The sequence below is a fragment of the Oncorhynchus tshawytscha genome, linkage group LG25 (assembly GCF_018296145.1).
Source record: "Oncorhynchus tshawytscha isolate Ot180627B linkage group LG25, Otsh_v2.0, whole genome shotgun sequence".
Taxonomy (NCBI): domain Eukaryota; kingdom Metazoa; phylum Chordata; class Actinopteri; order Salmoniformes; family Salmonidae; genus Oncorhynchus; species Oncorhynchus tshawytscha.
Genome location: NC_056453.1, coordinates 20,561,552 through 20,587,281, shown reverse-complemented (window position 1 = coordinate 20,587,281; position 25,730 = coordinate 20,561,552). Strand labels below are relative to the sequence as shown.

The 25,730-nt window shown below is 43.9% G+C and overlaps 1 protein-coding gene across 1 annotated transcript in view; it reads left to right on the top strand.

Annotated features, from left to right (window-relative positions):
- Positions 1–25,730, top strand: part of LOC112224788 (histone acetyltransferase p300) — a 60,267-nt gene that overhangs the window by 31,111 nt on the left and 3,426 nt on the right. The window contains 18 exon segments of the mRNA XM_042306306.1: positions 8,635–8,717; positions 8,959–9,126; positions 12,808–13,269; positions 13,588–14,017; positions 14,194–14,312; positions 14,442–14,681; positions 15,413–15,501; positions 16,379–16,459; positions 17,057–17,113; positions 17,203–17,280; positions 17,392–17,459; positions 17,575–17,725; positions 18,963–19,109; positions 19,234–19,513; positions 19,747–19,914; positions 20,149–20,310; positions 22,230–22,511; positions 23,574–25,685. Coding sequence (XP_042162240.1) covers positions 8,635–8,717; positions 8,959–9,126; positions 12,808–13,269; positions 13,588–14,017; positions 14,194–14,312; positions 14,442–14,681; positions 15,413–15,501; positions 16,379–16,459; positions 17,057–17,113; positions 17,203–17,280; positions 17,392–17,459; positions 17,575–17,725; positions 18,963–19,109; positions 19,234–19,513; positions 19,747–19,914; positions 20,149–20,310; positions 22,230–22,511; positions 23,574–25,685 — 5,177 coding nt within the window.

The following is a 25,730-nucleotide window of genomic DNA, read 5'->3' as shown; positions in this document are numbered from 1 at the left end:
ACACCAAATTAAAGCTTTACTTCTTGTTAATCTACCCATCATGAACGATTTCAAAAAGGCTTTACAGCTAAAGCACACCATATGATTATGTTAGGTCAGAGCACAGTCACAAACACATCCAGCCAAAGAGAGGAGTCACAAAAAGCAGACATAGAGAGAATGAATCACTAACCTTTGATTATCATCAGATGGCACTCATAGGACTTCATGTTAACCAATACATGTTTGTTTTGTTCGATAAAGTTCATATTTATATCCAAGAATCTGTTTATATTGGTGCTTTATGGTCAGTAATGTTGTGCCTCGAAAACATCCGGCAAATTTTCAGAGCTACATGAATTTACAGAAATAGCAATAAACATTGCTAAAAGATACAAGTATTATGCACAGAATTATAGATATACTTCTCAATGCAACCGCCGTGTCAGATTTTTAAAAAGGAACGGAAAAAAACGGAAACCATGCAATAATCTGAGTTCGGCGCTCAGACATAAACAAGCCATGTTGTGGAGTCAACAAAAGTCAGAAATAGCGTTATAAATATTCAGTTACCTTTGATGATCTTCATCGGAATGCACTCCCAGGAATCCCAGTTCCACAGTAAAAGTTTGTTTTGTTCGATTAAGTCCGTTTATGTCCAAATACCTTTTTTTGTTAGCGCGTTTAGTAAACAAATCCAAACTCACGAGGCAAGTCCAAGCGAAAGTTCAGATGAAAAGTTCAAAAAGTTGTATTACAGTTCATAGAAACATGTCAAAAGATGTATAGAATCAATCTTTAGGGTATTTTTTATCTTAAATCTTCAATGTTCCAACCGGAGAATTCCTTTGTCTTTAGAATTGCAATGGAACGCAGGTCGCTCTCACGTGTACGCACGTGATCAGCTCATGCCACTCTGGCAGACCTCTGGTTGAATCAGCTCTCATTCGCCCCCACTTCACTGTAGAAGCCTCAAACAGGGTTCTAAAGACTGTTGACATCTAGTGGAAGCATTAGGAAGTGCAATATGACCCCATAGACACTGTATATTCGATAGGCAATGAGTTGAAAACCTACAGACCTCAGATTTCCCACTTCCTGGTTGGATTTTTTTCTCAGGTTTTCACCTGCCATACGAGTTCTGTTATACTCAGACATCATTCAAACAGTTTTTTTTCTATCCAATACTACTAATAATATGCATATATTAGCTTCTGGGCCTGAGTTGCAGGAAGTTTACTCTGGGCACGCTTTTCATCCAAACGTGAAAATGCTGCCCCCTATTCCAAACAGATTAAAAGTTAATTTGTGGGATTTCTTTCCTCAACTTCTTATGGTATAGGGGACGGTTGCGTCCCACCTGGGGGAAAAAACTGGGAAAATGCAGCGCGGCAAATTCCAAAAATGATATAAAAATCAAACTTTCATTAAATCACACATATAAGATACTCAATTAAAGCTACACTCGTTGTGAATCCAGCCAACATGTCAGATTTTAAAAAGGCTTTTCGGCGAAAGCATAAGAAGCTATTATCTGATGACAGCACAATGTCAACAAAGAGTAGCATATTTCAACCCTGCAGGCGCTACACAAAACGCTGAAATAAAATATAAAAAAATGCATTACCTTTGACGAGCTTCTTTTGTTGGCACTCCAATATGTCGCATAAACATCACAATTGGTCCTTTTGTTTGATTAATTCCGTCCATATATATCCAAATATCCATTTATTTGACGTGTTTGAGCCAGAAAAAAAACAGCTTCCAAAAAACGCAACGTCACTACAAAATATTTCAAAAGTTGCCTATAAACTTTGCCAAAATATTTCAAGCTACTTTTGTAATACAACTTTAGGTATTTTTAAACGTTAATAATCGATCAAATTGTAGGTGGCGCAATCTGTTTTCAATACAAAAGTGTAGGCAATGAGTTGAAAACCTACAAACCTCAGATTTCCCACTTCCTGGTTGGATTTTTTTCTCAGGTTTTCACCTGCCATATGAGTTCTGTTTTACTCAGACCTCATTCAAACATTTTTAGAAACTTCAGTGTTTTCTATCCAATACTACTAATAATATGCATATATTAGCTTCTGGGCCTGAGTAGCAGGAAGTTTACTCTGGGCATGCTTTTCATCCGAATGTGAAAATCCTACCCCAAAGAAGTTAAAGGACACCAATAAGAAGATGAGACTTGCTTGGGCCAAGAAACACGAGCAATGGACATGGTGGAAACTGGTGGAAATCTGTCCTTTGGTCAGATGAGTCCAAATTAGAGATTTATGGTTCTAACCTGCGTGTCTGATACGCAGAGTAGGTGAACAGATCTCCGCATGTGTGGTTCCCACCGTGAAGCATGGAGGAGGTGGTTTGATGGTGTGGGGGTGCTTTGCTGGTGACACTGTCTGTGATTTATTTAGAATTCAATGCACACTTAACCAGCATGGCTACCACAGCATTCTGCAGTGATACGCCATCCCATCTGGTTTGCGCTTAGTGGGACTATCATTTTTTGTTTTTCAACAGGACAATAACCCAACATACCTCCAGGGTGTGAAGGGCTATTTGACCAAGAAGGAGAGTGATGGAGTACTGCATCAGATGACCTGGCCTCCACAATCACCCGACCTCAACCCAATTGAGATGGTTTGGGATGAGTTGGACCGCAGAGTGAAGGAAAAGCAGCCAACAAGTGCGTAGCATATGTGGTAACTCCTTCAAGACTGTTGGAAAATCATTCCAGGTGAAGCTGGTTGAGAGAATTCCAAGAGTGTGCAAAGCTGTCATCAAGTCAAAGGGTGGCTACTTTGAAGAATCTCAAATATAAAATCTATTTGAATGTTTACTTTTTTTGGTTACTACATGATTCTATGTTTCATAGTTTTTATGTCTTCACTATTATTCCACAATGTCAAAAATAGTAAATATAAATAAAAACCCTTGAATGAGTAGGTGTCAACCTTTTACTGGTGCAGTACGTTTAAATGTGATTTTCTTGCAGTTTCACATGTATAGTTACAGGAATAAGAGTTTAGATGGGCACAATGAGACCATAACGCCTAGCAACAACAACAACATATACATGTAATTTATTTGTTATGCCTAGTAGTTGGGTCTGTTTGCTTTAGTCAACTTCTCTATCATTTATAGCCATGCTAAACCTTCCAGAAGAATGAAAAAGATCATCAGCAGCTTTTTTTAAAGTAGTTCATAAAATAATTTCTTACAATAATATAATACATTGGGTTCCGTCAAAGCATTAACAATAATGAAATCCTTCATCAGTCCACTTCAAGCTTTGTGTGTGTGTGTGAACTAGACATCACATTTATTGTTTCCTCTACTCCTTGCTTCTCCTTTAAAGTGCGTTGGAGCCCAATATGCTTTGAGCGGGAGGTGAGGAATGGATGAAACGAGGAGAATCTCTATTGCGTTTCCTTCATTTCTCATGTCCTCTCGCCGCCTCAATTAAAAGGGGGGGGACCTCTGACCTTCTCATGCAATGGGTTTTGAGAAGGAGACGAGGATGCAACAAATTGTTTTTTACCTTTATTTATCTAGGTAAGTCGGTTAAGAACAAATTCTTATTTTCAATCAAAGAAATGCAATCCCAAGGACATAGGAAGCAAGTATTTGACAGCAAATTTCTGACACGGGATGGGCATTTGACCGAAGGCGGCACTGGGAGAAAAACTGCATTTCTTTATGGCAACTGTGTAACAATGCCTAATTTATCAACCATTACAGATAACCTATCCTAATTGATAAATTGCCTCAATAATCAATTTAACTAGGCAAGTCAGTTAAGAACAAATTCTTATTTACAATGATGTCCTAGGAACAGTGGGTTCAGGGGCAGAACGACAGATTTTTACCTTGTCAGCTCGGGGATTCGATCCGCAACCTGCTGCCCCCAGTATATATTCAGTCAAATGTATTGAAACTTATTAGCTGGCTTATGTTATATAAGCTTTAAAAAAGTAGTAACCTCAGCAGTGTGGGGCTTGCTTGCCTGTGGTTGTGCAATGGCATAGCCTTGTTTTGTTCATTTAGCAGACAATTATTTTCTGACCCTTATCACAATCCAGACACCTTTTTTTAATAGTAAAAAAAACAACAACCCCAGGATATAATAAATGAAATAGGACATAATAGTGCGAAGTGATTTGCATCTCTCATCTGGAACAGTTATTCTTAGTGATTATTTGAAACTTGGCTCAATTTGGCAAGTTGAAAAACACTTTTCAGGGTTACAAACCCAAATCTGTCTTTTTAATATACAGACTTAATTGAAGGAACCTGAGTAATAAACTTTCTGTATGGATTCTGCATTGAACACTGCATGGGGATATCTGTTTGGCGAGTCGGCCTAAGCTTAATGATTCTGATAAATACTTTGTTTTACAAAGACATGTTATTGTATATTTTCAGTGGAACCTGTATGTTTAAGGGGGTAATAGCCTAGGCTAACCAATTCTAAATACCACTAGCAGTTCGCAAAGTAAAGTTGTCACTAACGTTAGTTGCCACAGAGTCATAAACCCTGTCTGATTTGAAACCTAACCCTAACCACACTGTTAACCTTAAGACCAAAAAGCAATACATGTATGAATATTTATGATCTAGCCAATTTTGACTGGCTGTGGTAAGTAGTGATTACTGCGAAGTAGCGTAAGCGGATAATGACGCAATTATTCCAAAACTACAGCTCATTGTTGCAACACCCACATTTCCCTACTTCAGTCAACCAGTCCATTTAGAATTTGTGATTAAACTGTTGTCATTTGGCAAGGACTATAGCTTGTGTATCCCATCTGTTCTATATGTTTTTATAGGCATTTATTTATTTAGGCGCACACTGTGTGGAGGGAGCAGTCGTAACTCAATTGCATGAGACAGGGAAAAGGGAATTTGGGGAGCAGAAGTGTGATTCTTGGTACATTCATATATATATATATATATATATATATATTTTTTTTTTGTGTCCCTCAAATGCCAAAATGGAATACTAGTGTCAAAGCAAGTTAATGTAGACTTAAGGCAATTTCTTACAAATAGTTTTACAGTATTTGAAAAAGATGTTAAACATTGACCGTTCAAGTACTCGATTTCTCAACCCCATTCCTATGACCGACTGAGCTACCATAATTCCCATGGCCTGTCAAGAAGCAGCTCCTAGTCCCTACTACCCAGAGTATAGACACTTGTTGAGATCTGAGAGGGATTGATGGGTGGTAACATAGTGAGAGCTACCCTCTGATAGGCTTGGTGGAATTTTTGTGATATTGGTTACACCTGTCCAATTCTCTCAGATCTCCGCAAGTGTCTATGGGTTGTTTCTGGACCCTACAACCCTTCGGAGTGTGGTGGACCTACACCTCCACACTTAAGGCATTCGTTGGATGTTTAATACTATTGCTATACACACAGATTTGCACAGGTGTAAGCTGGACACACCCACTACACCCTATCAGACTGATGTGACGGTTCTGAGTAGCTGGAGACCTGTTGTAAATAGATATTTTGTTTTTATTTTATTTTAATTATACATATTTGCTTTACACACCTTGCTTCGTTCCAGCTAGTTATATGTGCAACCACTGACTAGGGCAAGTCTCTAGTCTAGCAATGGATGCTGGTTTTGGCTGTATAGCATTTTGTTTAAAAAATATATTTTATTTAACTATCCAAGTCATTTAAGAACATTCTTATTTACAATGACGGCCTAGGAACAGTGGGTTAACTGCCTTGCTCAGGGGCAGAACGACAGATCTTTACCTTGTCAGCTCGGGGATTCGATCTAGCAACCTTTCGGTTACTGGCCCAACGCTCGAACCACTAAGCTACCTGCCACCCCAAATTTAATAAGATTAACAGTGGATGGATAGGATATCAGTCAGTTAACCATTTACAGTATTAACAGTTCATTAATAAGTCAATACACACTATCTTATGCAGAAAACATACCTTATCAATGGACGGTAAGGCAGTTATTAATTAACAGATCTATAGAAGGGAGCTAGAAGAGTGCCCTTCTACTTTGAAAGGACGGGAAGTGTTGGCTATGCGCTTGACCAGGCAATTAACCCCACCCACATTTGAACATTGAAATATCACGTTTTTTGGGGTTTATATGCAAAAATGAAAAACAAGCCATTTAAAACATTTTGATTCTGTTAAACAAAACAAGCTCTGTATAACCTCGGATAACAAACGATCAAAATGTACACTAATCTTACTTCAGGAATTTTGATTTGTCGTCCACGAAGTAGGCTAATTATCTTGACCGCCGTAACAACATAGACGTCGATCCTCGAGATCACCATTAATTGCTGCACCTGGCTGTTAAATCGCATGCAGTATCACACAAGCTCTTTATGACTTGACTGTCATTCAGAAAATCCTGATGTTGTGTGATAGTGTCCCCGTGTAACTAAACAGCTAGACATCAAATGCACATCAAATCACTATTATGCGTAATTATTGAAGAACCCCGTTAATGGTGGTAGGGATTTTTAAACTTTAAAAAAATGTTATCATAAAATGTACCCTTTTCAGTTTGAAGCATTTTTGCATTCACATACATTGTTTTGGATATGTGTGCCAATAAACTGTTTTCACACCGTAACATAGGGAGATATGAAATGTTAAGAGGTATCCATACAAAAAGAGTGACAGAAATATCTAGGCATTTCACAGGATCAAGGTCGAAGTGTAATTCAATTGTTAAATGCTTAGTATATGATATTACAAACAGCAGTATAGGAAAGTGTTTTGTCACATGATTTTTGCCAAATCTGTGAAGACTCCAAGCATGAGAAAGGGTTTAAACAGAGGTTTTGATTCCACTCATGAATTATATTGAATGTATCTATGTTCCCAGTTTCTTATTGTATTCACATGGGGGAAAATTCATTTATTATTAACTTGGAAACCGCTCCAAACAGTTATCCACTACAAGAAATGCTCATTGGTACTGTATGAGGCTATAAACGAGCAAAGAAACCATGCACCCGGAGGCTGCTTTTCTTGTTGCCAGTGATTTTGATTCTGTGTCACTAAAGCCTTGTTCACATTGACCGTTTTGAAATGACTCATATGTCCAATTTTAGAAACATGGAATCTGATTGTGGTAGGTGGTTTAAAGTCGATACAAGTCTGTTTCCTAGCCATGTGACTTGTCTGAAGGGTCAAATGATTTATTTGCCATCAGGTGTTTTTTTTAGACTTATTTGGCATTTCTTGTTGCTTGCTATCTACTCTGACAGTTTAACAAGAACATGTGGTAGCTAACTAGCTTGTTAATTGTTTACAAAAAAAATTGTGAATGTGCTAAATGGCTACCTAGCTAGCTAGTTGACTGATGTGGCTAGCCAAAAATGACTAAGCAACTGGGAAATGTCCATGGCAGGTGTTGTCACCTTGGCTTGCTGCATAACTTCTGAGTGATTGGAAACACGAGCACCACCACCAATCGGCCTACGCCACTGCGCAAACACCCGTCATTACTATGACAAATATTGTAGCCATGTTAGCAAATGACTGCTGTCTGAACACACATCCGATTTGGTCACTTGTCATTTTCTCTTTTGGACTGTCAGTATTTCAAAACGGATTTGAAAAACAAAACAAAACTTTAGGACCTGCAGTGTGAACAAGGCTTTAGACGTGATGCCCAACTTCTATCAACACGTCTACTTCGCCACTAGGGGTGATGACGCCCTAGACCACTATTACTCAACCCACAAGCTAGCATACAAGGCCCTCCCTTGTCCCCTCTTGGGCAAATCAGTTCATGGTTCTATACTCCTGCTTCCTGTTTACAAACCGATGCTTTAACAGGAAGTACCCATGATGCGCTCTGTAGAGAAATGCTCCATCGAAGTGGAGGCTATGCTGCAGGACTGCTTTGTTAGCGCTGACTGGAATATGTTCTGCGACTCTGCCGATGGCATCGACGAGCTAATCCCCTCCGTTGCCGGCTTCATCAGGAAATGCATCGCCAACGTTGTCCCCACAGTGAAGGTTTGCTGCTTCCCCAATCAAAAGTACATACATCATTTAGACCGACTGCATTCAGCCACGGGCCAATTTCTTGAGGGGATGGTCGGGGGGCTGGAACATAATAACAAGTCATTTGTGGACTGCAAGAAGCCTAAACAGATATATTATTTGACTGAAACATAATAATTTCAAACCTTGCATACATTTGTATACGATCACGTCTCCATGTGTGGGAATACTGGGGAACAGATTTCCAACATTAAAATCACTTGGAGCTGATTTCCTGTTTTTTACAATCTTATGTCCAACAATAAAAACAAAACTAATTGCTCAACTTGGGAGCCCAAATGAAACCATCGGGCTTGCCAGTTGGGGAACCCTGATTCACACAGAAGTCAGTGTAGACCGATCCAGCTTTGAGGACCAGCTCATGAGCTAAATCATCAGCAGATTTTAATTTGGAATGAAAAATGTATGTGTTTATGCAACATGTGAGTGCATTGACTCGTTCTCTAATCAAACCGAATCGCACCGACTTGTTTCAAACTAAAACGTATCATATCCCATGTATCCTCAAAGGGAAATATGCATATCCCTAATTGCTACACTAGCGGTGTTCTCTGTATGCTCCTCACGGCTGTTTTTCTTCAGGTATGAACCAGTTCAACCAGATGGGGATGCAGTCTATGGGCCAGAGGTCCACCCCTCCTCTCCCCCTCACACCCATCAACCAGGTCAGTGTGCTCATCAAGGCTTTACATGCACTTAATGGGCATAAGCTTTTCATTTGAAAATAAACCATTATACCCAAATATAAAAGTTTGAGTCTTCAATAGATCTTCTAGACCTATTCCATTGCAAGAGGAACCATATGTCATAGCACTAATGTATACATTGATGCCACATACAGCATATTCCCCAGGATCCAAAGTGTCAAAGGTCTAATATAAGTTCTATTCTAAACCATGCCTGCAGATGGGCATGGGGAACCCCAGGATGGGCCAGCCCAACGTGAGCCAGAACCAGTACCTTCCCCAGGGACAGTTCCCAGGCTCCAGCCCAGGACCAGGCCTCGGCACGGGGCAGCCCGGCATGGCACAGCCTGGTATGAACCAACAAGGCAACCAGGGAGGCATGGCACAGGTGAGAGAGGTGGAAGTATGTGGTCTATGTCGATGGACAGATTGGGTACGCAAAAAGTATTGGTGCTTGACCATACGAGGGCTTCAATGATGTTTGTTTTAATTAGGGTTATTAACTACCCAAAGTTTACTAAAGTTGCTTGAGTTTTGTCATTTTTGTAATTGCCCAGTCCAATGGGATTTAACAGTTTAAAAAAAATATATATATATATATTTCCACACTCCGTTTGGAATAATACTGTGACATTGTGAAAATTATAATGCACTTTTAGTGTAAGAGCTCTAGAAGAGCTAGTTTTCAGTTTACCTATCCCAGACACTCCTAGCTAAATTCTTGCTTGAGAAATTGCTCTTTGCTAAGCTATTTTAATTTATTTGACCATTGTTTTCAATTAAAAATCACATTAAGGTATTTAATTGTTACCCAGAAAGTATTTATTCATGAAAGGATGTTATCAACAATGACATACTTTCCAATGAACTCTGCAACTCTTCCAACTATTAACTTTTTTTCACAACTGCCACCAATTTGGTTTCAAAACATTTACAACACATATTGACAGGGTCAAATGTGTGTAAACAATATAAACGATATTTCATGCTGAAATCCTCATTTCGTAACACCAACTGTATTTGATGGGTTCTATATAGGATGTTTTACAGCTTTGTCATTTTATTTATATTACAATCGTCTTAATTTATGATTTTATATATTTTACGTTATGAAAATACTTATGGAAAGTTTCAAATTCCTGTAGTTTACTGGTGAACTTCGGAAGTTGCAACCATAGTTTTTAATTGAATCATATTAACTAAACCAATTAAATGTAATCACTAATGCATTCCCACACATCTGTACAGTGCCTTGCGAAAGTATTCGGCCCCCTTGAACTTTGCGACCTTTTGCCACATTTCAGGCTTCAAACATAAAGATATAGAACTGTATTTTTTTGTGAAGAATCAACAACAAGTGGGACACAATCATGAAGTGGAACGACATTTATTGGATATTTCAAACTTTTTTAACAAATCAAAAACTGAAAAATTGGGCGTGCAAAATGATTCAGCCCCCCTAAGTTAATACTTTGTAGCGCCACCTTTTGCTGCGATTACAGCTGTAAGTTGCTTGGGGTATGTCTCTATCAGTTTTGCACATCGAGAGACTGAAATTTTTTCCCATTCCTCCTTGCAAACAGCTCGAGCTCAGTGAGGTTGGATGGAGAGCATTTGTGAACAGCAGTTTTCAGTTCTTTCCACAGATTCTCGATTGGATTCAGGTCTGGACTTTGACTTGGCCATTCTAACACCTGGATATGTTTATTTTTGAACCATTCCATTGTAGATTTTGCTTTATGTTTTGGATCATTGTCTTGTTGGAAGACAAATCTCCGTCCCAGTCTCAGGTCTTTTGCAGACTCCATCAGGTTTTCTTCCAGAATGGTCCTGTATTTGGCTCCATCCATCTTCCCATCAATTTTAACCATCTTCCCTGTCCCTGCTGAAGAAAAGCAGGCCCAAACCATGATGCTGCCACCACCATGTTTGACAGTGGGGATGGTGTGTTCAGGGTGATGGGCTGTGTTGCTTTTATGCCAAACATAACGTTTTGCATTGTTGCCAAAAAGTTCAATTTTGGTTTCATCTGACCAGAGCACCTTCTTCCACATGGTTTGGTGTGTCTCCCAGGTGGCTTGTGGCAAACTTTAAACGACACTTTTTATGGATATCTTTAAGAAATGGCTTTCTTCTTGCCACTCTTCCATAAAGGCCAGATTTGTGCAATATACGACTGATTGTTGTCCTATGGACAGAGTCTCCCACCTCAGCTGTAGATCTCTGCAGTTCATCCAGAGTGATCATGGGCCTCTTGGCTGCATCTCTGATCAGTCTTCTCCTTGTATGAGCTGAAAGTTTAGAGGGACGGCCAGGTCTTGGTAGATTTGCAGTGGTCTGATACTCCTTCCATTTCAATATTATCGCTTGCACAGTGCTCCTTGGGATGTTTAAAGCTTGGGAAATCTTTTTGTATCCAAATCCGGCTTTAAACTTCTTCACAACAGTATCTCGGACCTGCCTGGTGTGTTCCTGGTTCTTCATGATGCTCTCTGCGCTTTTATCCTCTTGCGTCGACCCGAGACGCAGACGTCTCATCTAGCCATCAGCAAATGCAAATGCGCTACGCCAAATGCTAATAGCACTCGTTAAAACTCAAAACGTTCATCAAAACACACATGCAGGGCACTGAATTAAAGCTACACTCGTTGTGAATCTAGCCAACAAGTCAGATTATTAAAATACTTTTTGGCGAAAGCATGAGAAGCTATTATCTGATAGCATGCAACACCCCGAAATACCTGAAGGCGACGTAAACAAAAGAATTAGCGTAGCCGGCGCTACACAAATAGCAGAAATAAAATATAAAACTTTCATTACCTTGGACGAGCTTCTTTTTTGGCACTCCTATATGTCCCATAAACATCACTATTGGGTCTTTTTTTCGATTAAATCGGTCCATATATACCCAAAATATCCATCTATGGAAACTGTGATTCAGAAAAAAACACTGTTTCAAAACGCTACGTCATTTTTTTAAATTAAAAAAGTCGACGATAAACTCTCACAAAACACTTCGAAATACTTTTGTAATCCAACTTTAGGTATTAGTAAACGTTAATAATCTATCAAATTGATCACGAGGCGATGTGTATTCAATAGCTCCACGATTTCAAATCATCTTCCGAAATCTCTCTTCCAAAACTTCCTGTCGGAGACCGGATGGAAAGTGGTCTCTCTTCCTCGTTTGACCAAGAAACAACGAGAAGGCAATTGACAAGACTGGTGACATCGTGTGGAAGCTGTAGGACTTGCAATCTCGGCCCCATTTAATTTCGTGCCCCTTGAACAATACATGCAAGTGGCGCATGGATATTTTTTTCAGTTTTCAGTGATCAGTTTTTCGATGAAACAGACGCTCTGTTATAGTCACAGCGGTGATTTGACCAGTTTTAGAAACGTGAGAGTGTTTTCTATCCACACATACGAATCATATGCATATACTATATTCCTGGCATGAGTAGTAGGACGCCGAAATGTTGCGCGATTTTTAACAGAATGTTCGAAAAAGTAGGGGGTCGACTTAAGAGGTTTTAACGGACCTCTGAGACTATCACAGTGCAGGTGCATTTATACGGAGACTTGATTACACACAGGTGGATTGTATTTATCATCATTAGTCATTTAGGTCAACATTGGATCATTCAGAGATCCTCACTGAACTTCTGGAGAGAGTTTGCTGCACTTGAAAGTAAAGGGGCTGAATAATTTTGCACGCCCAATTTTTCAGTTTTTGATTTGTTAAAAAGGTTTGAAATATCCAATAAATGTCGTTCCACTTCATGATTGTGTCCCACTTGTTGTTGATTCTTCACAAAAAAATACAGTTTTATATCTTTATGTTTTAAGCCTGAAATGTGGCAAAAGGTCGCAAAGTTCAAGGGGGCCGAATACTTTCGCAAGGCACTGTATATGCACCAGTCAAACCCTCCTGCCTGCACTAGTGTGTCCTCATGTAGAGGTTTATTGGAGGATGTCCCTGTTGAACATGGTTTATGTTAACCTCTGAATAATGTATGAATGCTAAATGCCTCATCTGTTTTCTCCGTTTCCCTCACTCTCCCTACAGACTCCAATGCCCATTCCTTCCCCTCTCCCCGCCAACAGCCCTCTAGCTGGGCCCGGTTCGGTCGGAGGGGGTAGCGGTGTCCCCTCGGTGGGGCCCATGGGTCCCCAGAGTGTGGGTGGAGGCCCCTCGTCCAACAACCCCCAGCAGCCCAACTCAATAACCCACCTCTCGGCCATGCGCCAGAGCTCGCCCTCCCCCGCCCGCAGCATCACCCCCACACCCCACCAAACACCACCCAGGCTAGCAGGCTCACAGACCCCCCAGCCCCACACCCCTAACCCGCCCCAGCTGCCCCCCCCAGGCCCCCAGCAGCAGCTAGGGCCCGGCAGCCAGGGGCCAGGCTCCAATAAGCCCATGCAGCAGGGAATGGGAGCAGGGGCCACCACGCCATCTCACTCTGGTCACCCCTCCACAACACCCAACCCCCATGGGGCCCAGCTCCCTCGCACGCCTCGCACTCCGGTGAGATTAATTGACTTGATTTATTTGATCATTTAGAAAAAAAACATACTGCTATAATCGTCCATTTTCAACACATGGTATAAATAGGACATTGGTTTACAGAAGTGATCACAACATTGACTACACCATGATACATACAGCTGCAAAATGGAGCAGTTAATGGTCAATGTAGTAAACAATTATTTAGGAATTTCCTCTGACCTCTCGCCTGACTCTCTCCTTCACTGTAACACCCATGGGGGTTGTTGTTGCATTCTCTTGTAGTATCAATCTTTTTCTAACTTTTAGCTTTTGCTCTCTCTCGATCCCTCCTCACAGATGTCCCAGAAGGGTGGCTTCCAGTCGCAGGACTGTCAGGCTCTGACCCCAGCTTCAGTCAGCAGTGTGGACACGGCCTCCCAGCAGGCTTCCCAGTCGGACGCCTCGGCCTCCGTGGACCCAAAGGCGGAGGTCAAGCAGCAGCAGGACGAGGAGGACGACTGGGAGGAAGGCTGCTCCAAGGGGGGGAAGCTATCCAACATCAAGACGGAGAACAAACCCATCAAAATGGAGGGGGTGAAGAAAGAGGAGTGTGGAGGCCAAGGGGGCAAAGGTGTTCCCATGGAAACGTTGTCATCGTCGGGGGTTAAGAGTGAGGAAAGGGTGAAGATGGAAGACCGGAAACCGGAGGTGAAGAAGGAGCCAAAAGAGGAGGAGAAGGGATCAGATTCCCCTGGTATTCCGTCTGGTGCCCAGAGCAAGAAGAAGAGTAAGGACTGCTTTATTCTGTTGATGATTCTGTGACGGCATATATACTATGTGCAAGTTGTACGTCTCTATACACTATCTGTGGTTATGTTCTTGCGGAGTTATAGTCTGTTTCTGAATCCAACTTCAACCCTAATCTCTCTACCCCTTCCCCTCTTCTCCTCCCACCTATCTCAGTCTTCAAGCCAGAGGAGCTGCGCCAGGCGTTGATGCCTACCCTGGAGTCTCTGTATCGCCAGGACCCAGAGTCTCTGCCCTTCAGACAGCCTGTGGACCCTCATCTACTGGGCATACCTGTATGTACTGTATATTCACACCGTTTTAGTCTGGTTTTAATGTTCTATTAAAAAGATATGTATTTTTTATACAAATTTCCCACTTGTCAAATAATAAAGGAAACTTGACTTGACCATACCCCTCTCCAGGACTACTTTGACATAGTGAAGACCCCCATGGACCTGTCCACTATAAAGCGTAAGCTGGACACTGGTCAGTACCAGGAACCCTGGCAGTACGTGGACGACATCTGGGTCATGTTGAACAACGCCTGGCTGTACAACCGCAAGACGTCCCGCGTCTACAAGTACTGCTCCAAGCTGGCCGAGGTGTTCGAGGCTGAGATAGACCCCGTCATGGTCAGCCTGGGCTACTGCTGCGGCAGGAAGGTGAGATGGGTGTGTGTGTGTGTCTGGTTGGTATTCAGCTGTGTGTGTGTGTTCCCAGCTAGATGTGGTTATTGCATTGCTAGTTTCACATCCAAAACGAGGGGTGGTTAATTTCAGCGTTGGCATAACATCGCCATATTACATTTCAACACTTAATATTGAACATAAACTTGCAGCTATTTATGACTTTGCTAAGTGGTCCACAGGGATGACCGGAGTGACTCCTTTTTATGAAAATGAGAGAAGTGGTGTGGATGTCAGGGTTAAGCCCCTCAGAAGGACCATAAGGCCGGACAGCTGTTGTCATGTACTATGAGCCTGAAGGGCCATGTGACCCAGGGCTGGCACATTCCTTTGGCCTCCATGAAAACGGATTGTTTTTGGCTGGTGAAGAAGCTCTAGATACTGATACAGTGATCGTCTTTGTCCTTTTGTGTCTATTGGTGTGTCATAATCATGAATTGTGCCCAGAGTTTTCCCTGGTTGGATGGTCCGGAACAACTCCTGGCACTACTGAACATAAAGATGCTTTATTGTATGATTTTTAATTCGTAATCTTTGTTCATTGTCCTTCCCCCTGTCTTTGTTTGTACCGTTGTTATTTTATGTGAATCACTTTGTTACCTGTATTGAAAAGCGCTATACAAATAACTTGGGGATTTGGGGAGTAAAGAAGTGTTGATTTATCATCTAACTTTCTCTCTTTCCTGCATTTTTTCCCCTCCCTTCAGTTGGAGTTCTCTCCCCAGACGTTGTGCTGCTATGGGAAGCAGCTGTGCACTATTCCCCGGGACGCTGCCTACTTCAGCTACCAGAACAGGTAGAGAGGGAGCCGAGTGTGTGTCTCTCTCACACACACACATACACACACACACCCATACACACGGTGATAAATGTCATAATGACTTTATGTTGAATTTTGTGTTTCTCTGGGAGTAAATGGTTTGCCACGTTTTTCCCCATTTTAATATCCATGTGCTTAACGCAATTACATTTTAAGTCGGTCCTTTTTTACTGCCTTTCTGGACATTTCTTCAAACTTCAATTTCTAACAAAAGCTGTAGGCTGTGATCGGGTACGAATATGTACATTCACAAATATTATTTGTGACAGCACTGATACCTGCTGAAGATAAGAAAGGACCCACTTTAAAATGAGCTCTATAATAGAACAATTGTCTGTGTCGCTGTTCATCTGTTCAGTATCTGCATTGACCCAGGCTTCCCCTCCAGTTGATTCTGTCACTGCTGTATATGTAGCTGTGATGGTTTTGCTCATCTTCTCCTGCCCAAAACGCTAATCTGTGCTTTGCCTTGGCCTTCTGCTCTGTTGTCCTGGATGTTGTCTTGTTCTCTCCTCACCATTCAAATCATTCCTCCATCCAACCCCTTCTGCCCTTTCCCTGTGTCGTCAATGCTTGTGACATCTGCATTGGCTTGCTTTTGTCTGGTCCAATCATGCGCCTCCAAACCCCATCTATCCCCCCCCTTTCCCTTCAATCCTGAATCATGATTGGCTGTTCTGACGACGACACCTGCCCTGCCTGCTCTGCGCTCCTCCTGTCTCCTGTGTGCCTGCGTGCTTGCTCCCACCCTGTCATGCCTTGATTGGTGGCTGCCTCTCCGTGCCTTCTCTGTGATTGGCTGTGCTGTTGGGGAACGGTGTAGTTCACCAAAATTTGGGCTTCTTGCTGGCAGGTACCACTTCTGTGAGAAGTGCTTCAACGAAATCCAGGGGGACAACGTGTCCCTGGGAGACGACCCCTCCCAGCCTCCGACGTGAGTAGAACGTTACCATCCACTAGCCTTCCCATAACTTTTCTTTTGGTTTAACGTAAACTTTATTCTATACTTTTATCTATAGGCTTTTATTTGACTCCTCATATGCTAAGCTTCTCCCTCATATCAGCTTTAAAGTACCTCCATTTGCTGTTTTTGTGAATGTCTTCCTTACATGTCTGTGGTATTCTCTCTCCTACAGTAGTTGATTTGGTTTTATTGTACATCTCTACTGTCGCAGTTATTGTTTGTCTCACCTCTCGTAGACTGTTGTTTTCCTCTATTGGCCTACATCTGTTCTGCAGCACCTCTTCAGTAAATCAAAATTGGGATGAAAACACTGCATATTTGAAAATCAGGCCAAATAAGTCTTAAACTTTATATGAAATGTTGGATGAGAGCCCTGCCAGAGAATCCAATGCTTTCACCTTGATTGTCATTTGGAGTTTATGAAGCTGTATTTTATTGGTTGGTTAGACTGTGGTTCATCCACCTTACCCTTTCAATGTATTTTTTTTTCATGAGGCATTTTAACTGGGGGTGGCCTGGTTGCTATTGTTGCGGTATGTGTGTTACATTTCTTCTTTCTAATTTCAGTTCCATCGGTAAAGATCAGTTTGAGAAGAAGAAGAATGACACACTGGATCCTGAATTGTAAGTCCACCGTCTTGTTGAGTAATTACATTTAGTTGTGGCGACGTAAGCAGTCTGATTTATTTCTCTCCTCTCGTTCCTCTCTGCAGACTTGTGGAATGTATGGACTGCGGACGTAAGATGCACCAGATCTGTGTCCTGCACAACGACACTATCTGGCCGTTAGGGTAAGTCTGTCTGCATGCCTTGTTCCCTGTAACCAGAAGAGAGGAAGCAGTTAGTCTTATTAGAAGGTTCTGGCATCTCTACTGACGCTAATGAACTCTTTCACCCACCAGTTTTAATTGTGATGGCTGCTTAAAGAAGTTGAATAAGACGCGGAGAGAGAACAAGTATGCTGCCAAAAGTAGGTACCGATGTCTTTTTTTAACCCTAAATATTACTTACCCGTCTCCATTTGAGGGAGTTCCTCCCTCCTTTACCGAGCTTATTTGTAATGAAGCTTATCTCCCTCACTCCAGGGTTGCCCCACACTAAGCTGGGCTGTTATTTGGAGACTAGAGTGAATGACTACCTGAAGCGTCAGAGCCACCCTGAGTCGGGTGACGTCACCATCCGAGTGGTCCACGTCTCAGACAAGGTGGTGGAGGTCAAACCAGGCATGAAGTCCAGGTAAGGGACAGGCACCACTGGGGGAATAGTGAGCGTGTTTCCCTGAAGTAGAACAGGAGAAAGGGATAAGAGGCAGAACGAGTGGGGTTAATGTAGTAATTTGTTGAATCCCAAATCAACCCCTAGCCGCTACCCCTAGGCACTGTAAATCTGTGAGGATTGGATCACCTTTTTTTAATCTCAGAATTTGAGAGGGTTTTTTTCCGTTTCAGAATTGCAAGGTAGAAAGAGTTTGAGACCAGAGCATGGTAGATGGTGAAGCAGTAACTCTGAATGATGAAAGATGGTGAATATATAAATATATTGGTATGCAGGGTTTGGGAGTAACTGATTACATGTTATCTGATTACCAAAACTAACTGTAGTTAGTTACGTTACCAATCAAAAATATTGTAGTCACTTTGGATACTTTTGGAAAAACTAGATTTCTACTTCGTGGATTACTTTTAAATTCAGAAAGGATGTTTGTGGAAAAAAATACATTCTGTCACCTTTGAGAAAACAATGACATTCAATTTAGCATTGGAAAAAAGGTGCAAATTTAAATGTCCAGTGCAGTCAAAAATGTGATTTTCTTGTGTTTTTTAATATTTCCACACTATGAGATTTGAATAATACGGTCAAATTGTAAAATTATTAATAGCCTTTTTGTATAAGAGTTGAAAAGAGCCTGAAATGTCAGCCTTTTGTGGTGGGATGGCGTTTTGGCCTGCCTGGTGACATCACCAGGTGGTAAATTGGTTAATAGAGCAATAAGAAAGAGTTCCAAACCTCTCTGCCAATATCTAGTTTTCAGTTTTCCCCTCCCAACTCGGACCACTCCGACAGTCCTAGCTAAATTCTTGCTTGAGTAATTGCTCTTTCTAAGAAGTACATTTTGGTACTTAATTGTTACCTAGAAATGATTTAATATTGAGAACAGTTGCATTGGACTTAAGTTTGTTTCACCTGATCAAGTCTGACCACAAGTCAGAGACCACTATGATGACACACCAAATGCGTTTGATGGATCCTTTTTGTCTTCTAATGCCTCTTAAGGGGAAAGTAATTGAAAAGTAAGTGAAAGTAATCAATTACATTACTGAGTTTGGGTAACGCAAAAGTTACGTTACTGATAATTATGCATAGGTACTGTAACTAGAAACTAACAGATTACATTTAGAAAGTAACCTACCAAACCTGTTAGTATGCATGCATGCTGTCATTCTAGCATCAGACGTCTCTTGTCTCTCTCTAGGTTTGTGGACACTGGGGAGATGTGTGAGTCATTCCCATACAGAACGAAAGCCCTGTTTGCGTTTGAGGACATCGATGGAGCTGATGTCTGCTTCTTCGGCATGCATGTACAGGAGTACGGCTCGGACTGCCCTCCTCCCAATCAGAGGTGATAGTTATTGGAAGGGTACATTTTCTCAACTCCGTGGGGAGCAGTTTTATGTTAATGTTAAGGACTGGACCTCATCCTTGCTCTCTCCTGCCCTCTCTCTCCTCTCTCCATCTCTCCCCAGACGAGTGTACATCTCGTACCTGGACAGTGTTCACTTCTTCCAGCCTCGTTCTCTGAGGACGGGCGTCTACCATGAGATTCTCATTGGCTATCTGGAGTATGTCAAGAAGCTGGGGTACACGACGGGTCACATCTGGGCGTGCCCACCTAGTGAAGGGGACGACTACATCTTCCACTGTCACCCTATGGACCAGAAGATCCCCAAGCCCAAGAGGCTTCAGGAGTGGTATAGGAAGATGCTGGACAAGGCTGTGGCAGAGCGTATTGTGCATGACTTCAAGGTAAAGAGGCTTGAGGGGTCCTTGCGGGGTCAAAGTTAGAATTTTAATAAATTGTCTTCTTCGTCAAGTGGAGGGTTGAGCACACAAGGACAGTCATGGATTGGCCTCTGAGAAGCACCATTTTATCACCGTTCATGTTGTGACAACTTGAAGTGGTGTTACTCATTTGTTACATAAAGCAGGGCGAGTGTAGTGTTAAATCTGGGTTTAATATATTTCTGTCCCTCGCTCAGGACATCTTCAAGCAGGCCACGGAGGACCGTCTGACAAGTGCCAAGGAGCTGCCGTACTTTGAGGGGGACTTCTGGCCCAACGTGCTGGAGGAGAGCATCAAGGAGCTGGAGCAGGAGGAGGAGGAGAGGAAGAGAGAGGAAAACAGCACTTCCAACGAGAGCATAGATGTAAGTGGGATGGACATTTACCACAAGGTACATTGCAGTGTGTTCATATGGATCTTTGGGTTTGTTTTGATGTGATTTCATTTGATCTCTTTCAATCAGTGTGATAATTTGATTCTGTTTTTATGTTTCACTTAATACAAAATGTTGAATAGATTTTTGTATGAATTGCATTTCTACATTGGTTGTAAAAAAATTAAAAAGGTTACTACTGTGGTGTGTGTAATTCACCTCCAGGCCACGAAGGGCGACAGCAAGAACGCCAAGAAGAAGAACACCAAGAAGACTTCTAAGAATAAGAGCAGCATGAGCCGAGCCAATAAGAAGAAGCCAGGCTTGCCCAACGTGTCCAATGACCTCTCTCAGAAACTCTACGCCAGCATGGAGAAGCACAAAGAGGTAGGAGGGAGTGACTGATGGCTAATGGCACAGGAGAGAGCCGAAATTGTTTTCCAAACATTAACTCTTTTCGGGTGAAGTTCCCATTTATTGAGCATACAAAAGATAAATGGTTTAGTTTAAATACAAATATTTGCATAGAAAAGGCGTAGAGGTGAAATCTATGAGCATGTTCTGTGATATGGTAAGACCTGTATGCCCTCTCTCACCTGTGCTAACCTTTCATGTGCTATCTATATACAGTTGAAGTCGGAAGTTTACATACACTTAGGTTGGAGTCATTAAAACTAGTTTTTCAACCACTCCACAAATGTCTTGTTAACAAACTATAGTTTTGGCAAGTCGATTAGGACATCTATTTTGTGCATGACACAAGTCATTTTTTGTTTACAGACAGATTATTTCACTTATAATTCACTGTATCACAATTCCAGTGGGTCAGAAGTTTACATACGCTAAGTTGACTGTGCCTTTAAACAGCTTGGAAAATTCTAGAAAATTGTCATGGCTTTAGAAGCTTCTGATAGGCTAATTGACATCATTTGAGTCAATTGGGGGTGTACCTGTGGATGTATTTAATGGACTACCTTCAAACTCAGTGCCTCTTTGCTTGACATCATGGGAAAATCAGAAGAAATCAGCCAAGACCTCAGAAAAATAATTTGTAGACCTCCACAAGTCTGGTTCATCCTTGGGAGCAATTTCCAAACGCCATGTTCATCTGTACGAACAATAGTACGCAAGTATAAACACTATGGGACCACGCAGCCGTCATACCGCTCAGGAAGGAGACGTGTTCTGTCTCCTAAAGATTAATGTACTTTGTAGCGAGAAGTGCAAATCAATCCCAGAACCTCAGCAAAGGACCTTGTGAAGATGCTGGAAGAAACGGGTACAAAAGTATCTATATCCACAGTAAAACAAGGCCTATTTCAACATAACCTGAAAGGCCGTTCAGCAAGGAAGAAGCCACTACTCCAAAACTGCCATAAAGCCAGACTATGGTTTGCAACTTCACGTGGGGACAAAGATCGTACTTTTTGGAGAAATGTCCTCTGGTCTGATTAAACAAAAATAGAACTGTTTGGCCATAATGACCATCATTATGTTTGGAGGAAAAAGGGGGAGGCTTGCAAAGCCGAAGAACAACATCCCAACCGTGAAGCACGGGGGTGGCAACATGATGTGGTAGGGGTGCTTTGCTGCAGGAGGGACTGGTGCACTTCACAAAATAAATGGCGTCATGAGGCAGGAAAATTATGTTGCTTCAAAATATCCACATCTCAAGACATCAGTCAGGAAGTTGAAGCTTGGTCGCAAATGGGTCTTCCAAATGGACAATGACCCCAAGCATACTTCCAAAGTTGTGGCAAAATGGCCCAAGGACAACAAAGTCCAGGTATTGGTGTGGCCATCACAAGGCCCTGACCTCAGTCCTATAGAAAATTTGTGGGCAGAACTGAAAAAGCGTGTGCGAGCAAGGAGGCCTACAAATCTGACTCCATTACACCAGCTCTGTCAGGAGGAACGGGCCAAAATTCACCCAACTTATTGTGGGAAGCCTGTAAACTTCTGACCCACTGGGAATGTGATGAAAGAAATAAAATATGAAATCAACCATTCTCTCTACTATTATTCTGACATTTCACATTCTTAAAATAAAGTGGTGACCCTTACTGACCTAAGACGAGGCAATTTTACTAGGATTAAATGTCAGGAATTATGAAAAACTGAGTTTTAAATGTATTTGGCTAAGGTGTATGTAAACCTCCGACTTCAACTGTACATGTGACCCATGACCCCAACATATAGTGCCCTCTATTGTACAATCAAGTTAAAATGACCCTTGACAAACAACATAAAATAAAACCGGTCTAAATGTCTTCTCCATTAACTCTGTTCTGCTCTCTCCTCGCCAGGTATTCTTTGTGATCCGTCTGATAGCGGCGCCTATGTCCAACACGCTGGGCCCCATCACGGACCCCGACGGCCTAATGGCCTGCGACCTGATGGACGGGCGCGACGCCTTTCTCACCCTGGCCCGCGACAAACACCTGGAGTTCAGCTCGCTGCGCAGGTCCAAGTGGAGCTCCATGTGCATGCTGGTGGAGCTCCACAACCAGAGCCAGGACCGCTTCGTTTACACCTGCAATGAGTGCAAGGGCCACGTGGAGACACGCTACCACTGCACCGTCTGCGAGGTGAGGGTTGGGTTCAGGTTAGAGGGGTGGAGGAAGAGGAGAGGAAGGGTAGAGCTGGGACGATAAACAGAAAATTAAACACCAACATTGCCTTCCTCTTACGACACAGTTTTGTTTGTCTGTGGCGCGAGGCTAGTATGGTTTTGAGACGATGCACCTGTGGAGCGTAGCATGCCATTCACATTGAATACATCAAGTAGCCTAGGCATACAGATGGAAAGTTTTTTTTTTTTTGTAGGACATGAAAGTAATCGAGCTAATGTATTTTGAGTTCCCACCTCCTCAGGTGGTGTAGTATGTAGCTTACAGGGAAAGCAAACTGGCCTCACTGTGTGCGGGAGAGTTGCATAGTAACGAGTACGTTATTCAATTATTGCTTCCAAACTGCTCGCTTTCGTCAACGAGCAAATGCGTTGCCGAACGCTAAAATAGGACTATTTGAGACATTCGACACACTGCAAGTCCTGCCTCTCCCATCTACTCATTGCAGGGCTGCCCGCTGGCCCTGGGAGGTTTTGTTTTCCCTCTGGGCCATTCATTCATCCACGTCAGTGAAAACCATTCACTGGGCCCGTGAAAACAATGTTGTAATAATGCTATTTTCAATCTAGGCTATGTAATTGATGGGGGGGAAAAAGATGAATTCCCAAAGCTGTCAGTTCGTTATGTAGATAAATTATTACACTCGCCATACACAGCTTAGTTTGAGCAAAATATCAACTGTCAGGCAGCAAGAGCGCGCAGCTCACAACTGGTTGTAGCGTGGAGCAGCTCACAGAAGAGACTGCGTTAGGTAGGAAAGACGTTTACACTTATGATACAGTACCTGTTTATAAAAAGAAGATATTGTTATTGAGCAAAATGGATAAATGTTTCATCTAGCTCTGGGGAAGGGGATTGGATGGGGTTGGATGGGTATAGAGTGGGCTAGGAGGGAAAAGAAGAGGAACTGGCTGAAAAGTCAAACGAAGATTTGTTTTAGGGTAATTCTAATAAGGGGATGATAAGTAAAGTGTGGTGTAACCAACACCTATATGCTACTTTCTCCTGTCTCTGTCCCAGGACTATGACCTGTGCATCACCTGCTACAACTCTAAGGGGCACATTCACAAGATGGAGAAGCTGGGTCTCGGCCTGGATGACGAGAGCAACAACTCGGCCGCTTCATCCATCGCCAACCCTGGAGACTCGCGCCGCCTCAGCATCCAGCGCTGCATCCAGTCTCTGGTCCACGCCTGCCAGTGTCGCAACGCCAACTGCAGCCTGCCGTCCTGCCAGAAGATGAAGCGTGTGGTGCAGCACACCAAAGGTTGCAAGCGCAAGACCAACGGCGGCTGCCCCATCTGCAAGCAGCTCATCGCCCTGTGCTGCTACCACGCCAAGCACTGCCAGGAGAACAAGTGTCCTGTACCGTTCTGTCTGAACATCAAGCACAAGCTGAGGCAGCAGCAGCTCCAGCACCGTCTCCAGCAGGCCCAGATGCTGCGGAGGAGGATGGCCAGCATGCAGAGGGTGGGTCAGCCACCTCCGGGACCGGGGGGCAACGGTGGGCTGCCGTCCCCGGGAAACAACGGCACTACAGGGCCCAGTACCCCCATGTCCGTGGGCACGCAGCCCCCCACGCCTCAGACCCCCACTCAGGGGAACATGCCCCTCGGACCCCAGCAGGGGATGGGTCAGGGCCCTCCAGGGCAACAGCAGCAGTTACAGCAGCAGGGCGGCATTCCCCAGCAGCACCACATGCACCACCAGTTCCAGCAGCAGATGCAGCATAGTGGAGGGGTAATGATGAACTCTCCTCAGCAGCAACAGATGGTCCAACAACAGCTCCAACAGCAGCAGCAGCAGGGCCAGTCTCCAAATGTCCAGCAGATGAAGCACCCAGGAGGTCTTCCCCCTTACACCCCCAGACCTCCAGGTGCCTCGCCCCTCCACCAGTCCCTGGGTAAACCCGGTCTGGGCCCAGCCACACCTCCACAGCAGCAGGCAAACCCCGGCCAGGGCTCCATGCCCCAGGGGCAGCAGCAGGGGCCTCCTCCGGCAGCGGTGGAGATAGCGTTGAAGATTCAGCGTGTGGCAGAGACACAGCGTCAGATGGCCCAGGCTCAAGCACAGATCCTCCAAAGGCAGCAGGCGGCCCAGGGTGGAGGCATGATGCCCCCTCACCCCCACCACCAGAACCCCCAGACCCAGATGCAAGGCATGGCCCACTCAGGAGCAGGCATTGCAGGGCCCCAGGGGATGGCTCCCCAGGGCCAGGGTGTGGCAGGGAGGACTCATATGGAGCAGCAGGGGATGGTGGTGGGGCAAGGAGGCATGCAGCAGCAAGGAGGCATGCAGCAGCAAGGAGGCATGCAGCAGCAAGGAGGCATGCAGCAGCAAGGCGGCCCCCAGTCGCAGCTCTCTCCCCAGGTTCAGCTCCAGCAGCAGGCCCAACTCCAGAATCCTAACCAACAGCAGTGGAGCGGCCCAGGTGGGATGGCACCCCAGCAGAGGCAAGGCATGATGGGACAGATGGGTCACCTGACACCGCAGCAACAACAACAGCTCGCCCAGCAACAGCAGCGGCAGCTCGTCCAGCAACAACAACAGCAAGGTCAGCAGCAACAGCAGGCAGGGCAAGGGGGGTTAATGGGGCTAATGGGAGGTCCAGGGGGCGTGGCCGGGGCGGCAGCGGCGATGGTGGGAACAGGGAACCTCCCCCAGGCAGCTCTACAGGACCTCCTGCGTACCCTCCGTTCCCCCAGCTCCCCCGGCCAGCATCAACAGGTCCTCAATATCCTCCGCTCCAACCCCCTCCTCATGGCTGCCTTCATCAAGCAGCGAGCTGCCCGATACCAGGGAGGTCCAGGGGTGCCGGGGGCCCCGGGAGGAGGGGGGCCCGGAGGCGTGAGGTTCCAGGGGGCCCCTGGTGGGGCAGGAATGGGCCCTGGGGGTAACCAGGTGGTCATGGATGGTCAGCAGGTGAACGTAAACCCCGGAGTAGCCCAGCCAGGGATGAACATGGGCCAGGCAGGCGGAGGAGTAAATATGTCCACTATGGCTCAGCTACAGCAGTTACAGCAACAGCAGCAGCAGCAGCAGCAGCAACAGCAGCAGCAGCAGCAGCAACAACAGCAACATCAGCAACAACAGCAACAGCAGCAACAGCAGCAGCAGCAACAACAACAGCAGCAGCAGCAGCAGCAGCAGCAACAACAGCAGCAGCAGCAACAGCAG